At 31.5% G+C, this 6,000-nt stretch overlaps 1 protein-coding gene across 1 annotated transcript; it reads right to left on the bottom strand.

Annotated features, from left to right (window-relative positions):
* Positions 1-4,002: 4,002 nt before the first annotated feature.
* On the bottom strand, positions 4,003-4,729 carry LOC139871485 (uncharacterized). The gene is made up of 3 exons (XM_071859191.1): positions 4,620-4,729; positions 4,100-4,565; positions 4,003-4,014 (listed from the first exon to the last, which is right to left on the bottom strand). Exons 1-3 carry the CDS (start codon positions 4,727-4,729, stop codon positions 4,003-4,005), a joined length of 588 nt encoding a protein of 195 aa, XP_071715292.1.
* Positions 4,730-6,000: the final 1,271 nt, after the last annotated feature.

The following is a 6,000-nucleotide window of genomic DNA, read 5'->3' as shown; positions in this document are numbered from 1 at the left end:
AATGGACAAGTTAAGCATTCTACATACCTCAGGGCATCTTTTTAAGTATATATGAATATAAAACATGTGTGCCAAGGTTTCGGAGTAATAAAGTAACACAGTACGTACAAATACGCAATTTCGCTAAAATACAAGGCATAAAAGCAAGTCGAAAAAGTCGGGTCGTTACAGTTTCTTTTATGCGCTGCTCATGCGATTTTGATGGCTTCTAATCTTCCATTCGTTAAGTAAATTGGTCACCTTCTTGCTAGGTCTTCTTGGTTAATATTTTTGTTTGTTGTTTTGTAGCTTATTGTATCTCTTTTGCTCGTTGTTGTGAGCTTTTTAGTAGGTTATTCAGTTTGTTTAGTTTGTAAGTTATCATGGGTTTGTAAGATTCAGGGATTTCCATCTTTTGGATGGCCTATGTGACTTATTTATAGGCATGAATGCTCCGTAATATTTGGAGACACGTGTCATGCTGCTATTGATTAATTTATGCGAGATTTACGTAACCGACTTTATGCTAAATAATGACGTGATATGTGTGTTGCTCACGTGCTTACTTAAGGATTTAAGCATAGAAAGCTGCCTTCAGGACTTACGTAAAATGCTGAGCGGCCTGATATGTAATTTATTTATCGTTCTTGACGAAACACGTTGAACGGGTAAATGTTAAAAAAGCTTTTAGTACTATTTTTATGTGTTCCGAATGTTTCTTTTTTTGTATAGAAATGGTGTTTTTATGCGTGTGAATCGTAGAACACACTATTATGAAATATTATATTACCCCATAGAATACACTATTATGAAATATTATATCGGGTCTATCAAAAAATGTGTTATAAATTGGACAATATATATGATACATTTTAGATGGATATGTCATTTTCTAAATAATTAACTCGCCCTATGTACAACTCAAGTGGCTCAACTTTGCTCAACTTGATTATTGAAGTTGCTCAACTTGATTATGGACTTTATTGCTCAAGTTACTCAACTTGATTATGGACTTTATTGCTCAATTTGCTCAACTTGTCCAACTTGACATTATCTTTTATGACATACTTGCATAATCAAGTTGTCTTTTATCTTGTTTTATCAGGTCTAGTTGTCATATTGGTGTGTTCACATGTATGCTAGTTGTCATATTGGTGTGTTCACATGTATGCTAGTTGTCATCTAGCTTTACTAGTGGGTCTAGTTGTTGGTGTGTTATGATTATGTTTTGCTTTAATCCTATATATAAGGATGTGATTGTAACCGTTTTAAATTGATTTAACACATTTAGTTTTTCATATTCATGTTCATATTATTTCCTTAACTTTCATTCATAGCAAATAACTTGTTGTTTTATTATTGTAATGACAAAAATAATATTCCACGTGACATTCGTTGTTCTAATTATTTCAAGTTTTATGCGACTTCAATAATGAAAATAGAAGTAATGATTGTAAGACATATATGAATAATCTATCTATACATTATATAAAACGCGTGATAATAATTTTTGTCACGTGTCAACTCCTCCTTTATTCCTGCTATGTGTCAGTATATTATTTTCTTATCTATTAAATACATTATTAAATTTTCAATTTTAATTGAATATACATATTTTTATTATCTAAAATATTATATTATATTATCATTTATCATATAATATCAAATATTAACAAGTCAATACTATATTAGTTGCGATACTTCACGTAAATTATCAAGATTCAAGATATAACAATAAAAAGCAACAAATTAAATATGCTCAATTTAAACATCATACTCAAATTCGCATACAATAGCATGTTAAAAAGCAAATCATAAATATTCGGCTCATTGATCAGCAAGTTAATTACATCTCGCAAATAAACATATTAGCTAACATGAACATGCTCATAAATATGTTTATAACACACGATTCTGAAAATCGATTTGATACACATATACATATGACAGATTCAATACAAATAATTAAATCTATAAGCGTGTGCATAAACAAATTATTTATATTATTTACGTATTAGGAAAATATTCATTACTTATATACTATTTTAGTTTATTTACGTTTTCCGCTCATAAAAATTTGTGAAACGCACGGGCTCAAACTCGATATTTAAATTGTGAAAACATAAAGTTACGAATTTTGTGCAACGAGCGGGTTCAAAACTCGATATTTACATTGCGAAAACATAATTTTACAATTTTCGTGCAACGCACGGGTTCATAAAACTAGTTATATAATATATGTAGTAATCAATTGGATGGAAAATATTGCAACGATACGATTACCATAATTTACATGTTTGTATTTTACTATTATGGTACATATCTAATATGGAAAGTGATAGATTGACAACCTTATTTATTAATCCACCAAATTTATCCTATAGAGTATAACTTATTAATTATTAATGTACAGACTTAATATATTCATAAAAAAATAGTAAAAATATCATCATCCATAAAACGTATGAATCATCATAAACACATATATAATTGACTTTAAAATTCGTTTCAAAATATAATACGTATAAGTTTTAATGATATATGCACGCATTGACTTTACATGACACTTGTCTTAATTAAACCGAGACGATTAGATAAACATTCGAGTTACGTGATCTAAATACTCAATCAATTTGAACAGGTTGATCGATGTATTTAAATCAAGAAATTAATGTTTGTAGAAAAAAAATTACATGACAAGCTCCAAAGGTTATTGAGTTAATTAAATATATGTACAATTATTGATCAATCATATATTGACTATTGACGTGGATATAAGTCAACATCAGAAATCGTACAGCAAATCAACTTAGATTATTGGAGTATTGTTTTTCTAATAATATTAAACAATAAAATAATATTCAATACCTTGTTTTTAACTTGTGCAACTAAAATTTCAAGGTATAGTATTATGTGGTTGGTTCGTATAATCTATAACGGCATGGGATGTTTTTAATTAATGTAGAAGGCAATATAAGCCACACATGCATTAGTAGTTTGTTTTTGCTTATTTAAGATTGTGACCTTAGCTTCAATATAATGATACAAGTCTTACTCAAAGTTTACAATTGGTCGTTTTTTATGTGCCCCGTTTGTATGCCACGTAGAGGTGTTAAGGGATAAATATGTATCAAAACTTGATCTGATTCGTTAAGATCAACTTAAATGGATCGTGATTCGATTAATGCTCAAATCAAGTAGTTGGATCTAAATTTATATCAATGAATGGTAGGTATTATAGGTCGAATATCATAAACTACTTTGTTGCCTTTCAACATGCTACTTGAACCAACAATGAAAAGTTTCGATACAACATAAACCGTGTACTTGTTTTGTGATATATAGTATACGAGTATTGTTGCTTAAAAAAAACTGTCAATGATTACTACTCCAGGTATTATAGGTCGAATATCTGAGACAATTAAATGGTCTAACACACCTATTCTATTTATACTATCCAAACTAGGGCTTTGGAATAACTAATTTCACGTTTGATTTTTCGGAAAACAAGTTTATCCCATGAATTATGTGATCTACGTTAGGTATATTAAAAGTCTTCAAATAATTAATACAAAATCAAGTATGATGTACTCCATCGAGATAGGGATTAACTCCATCAAGATCAGGATGGCCTCTGAAAATCGAGCCGTAGAAATCCAAAGGATCGTATCATTTCATCGAGGTTGAGATGCATCCCATCGAAGTCGGGATGGACCCTATCAAGGTCGGGATGGACCCCATCGTGGTCCGGATGGACCTGCGGCCATTTTTTTATGTGTACTTATTTTACCTATTTTTTGGTTTGTTGCAGGGGCGGAGCCAGGATTTGACAATAAGGGTGGCTTACTCGACAATTAGATGATAACCACAATAATAAAGTGTCATATTATCATATTGAGATAAGTAAACAACGATAACCATTTTATATATAAACAAAACGTACAAGTTAAACTAAATACATAAGTGATGTCAAAAACAATATGCAAAAACTAAACAAATTTTGCTCAGGCCAAGCCATATTTTTCACAAAGTAACCTGTCAATAATAATAGTTACAAAGTCGAAATTAGTTAAACATTAAAATAAATATGGTAAAATATAGTATATTAAAGGAATTGTACCTTGTGTGGTATAAGTTGGACACGTCGATGTTTTTGAGAAGCAAAAGCATCAATTATCTCATCCGTAGTAAAGATATCAGCAATGTCTCTTTCGATATATAGTAGCAAAAAACTTTTCAGAAAGTCGTCACCTATGCTACAACGAAGTTTAGGTTTCACAATTTTCATTGTCGAGAAAGCTCTTTCAATTGTTGCAGTTGAAACTGGAAGAGTTAATATAAGACAGATCAACCTGCCAAGCAGCGGATAGACTTCGTTCTTTCCAGTTTCTTGTAGGCCTCTACACAACTCTGCAATCTTACGAGCCTTTTTTAACTGTGGATGATTAGGCACATCTAGCTCATAATGTTGCAACTCATGTTTTATCTGAATATTTTCTTGCTCTGTAAAGTCCAAAGGATAAAATGTTTTTGCTAGATTGCGAATATCAGATTTATTGAAGGGATTTTTAGGGTCTAGAGCTACACTGAGTCGAAGAAGTTCAGCCACAGACTCATTGAATCTAGAGCTCAACTCTTACAATTGATTATCAATAGCAGCAAAGAATACCTCAACTCGATAATGATGCTCAACTGTCACATTGCCTTCTTTACACCGAGAACGAATTGCGTGTTTGTAACTTCGAGACATTTTAGGGACTCGAATATTATTACCCTCACAAAAAGATACAACTTTATTCAAAAGTGATTTCCAGACTGGACCATACAAATAATAAATAATTAAGTTGTCCATATATTTTGATTAAATATTTTTTGGGCTCAATTGAGGGATGCTTAATAAAAATAATTAATCATAACCTATTAATTTTTCATTGCAATTAGGCCCATTGGGGGAGGCTGAGCATCCCCCTGTCCCCTCCCTGGCTCCGCTACTGGTTTGTTGGGTCATTGGTCAATAATTAGTGGCCATGTTTAATTCCTTGTTTAATGCATCTTTATTAGTGGTCTAGAGTATTAATAAAGTAGTAAGAATGTAATTAGTAGTAGCATTAACTTAGTTTTAGGTTATATTTGTTAGCACTGTTGTAAACGGCGTCCGTTGCTTCCGTTGAGACGGCCTATGCGTCATTTTGGTGACTAAACCGTTTCGACCCCGTCTCGTTTTCTTATAAGCCGGTCAACGGTCAAAAGTTAGGTCAAATGCAGGAAAAATTGGGTCAACACGGGTCAAAAGTCAGAAATTCTGTTAAAATCGGTCATAAGTCGGTCAAATCAATCAAAATTGACTTAGTTTAGTATTCATTTTGTATTATATTAACGCTAATAGCAATTATAGGTACAAACTTGTCAACGAAAGTTTTTTAGCTCTAAAATATGTGTAAATATATATTTATATATATAAAAGTCGGCGAACATCCGTTTCAACCCCGTCTCGGCCCCGTTTTTTTTCGTTGAAACGTTTTGAGGTCGCTATCGTTTCGGCCCCGTCTCGCGTCTTTTTCAACCCTGTTTGTTAGTATTTATAGAGTAATTCGTAACTTTGTTTTGTACCTTTGATTAATAATCAAATACATACACTTTACGGTTTTACAGTTTTTGAAATTTATTTTATGACACTTTCATTGTAGCACATAATTTTTGTTTTAACCGACCTTTCATAAATACAAATATTTCAACCGATCTTCATATGCTCCAACTTGATTGACTATTTCAAACTTAAATATACGAAATCGTGAACGACTGGTTTCAATGTTGATAAGAGAAACCAATATAACTACGTTCACTGTGTAAATCATCTTAGTTTGAGACGACACAGAAATAGTTTTGTCTTGAACTTTCCAGACTTCAACACTCAAGATATTTTTGTAAAAATAGACTAAAAATTTTACTTATCACGGAGTATAATTTATAAATTGTGTTTAATGATTGTGTTTCTGAAGTAACCAAAAAGATACTTCGACT

The sequence above is a fragment of the Rutidosis leptorrhynchoides genome, chromosome 10, assembly GCF_046630445.1.
Source record: "Rutidosis leptorrhynchoides isolate AG116_Rl617_1_P2 chromosome 10, CSIRO_AGI_Rlap_v1, whole genome shotgun sequence".
Taxonomy (NCBI): domain Eukaryota; kingdom Viridiplantae; phylum Streptophyta; class Magnoliopsida; order Asterales; family Asteraceae; genus Rutidosis; species Rutidosis leptorrhynchoides.
Note: the sequence above shows the minus strand (reverse complement) of the source record. Positions and strands in the feature narration are given on the sequence as shown.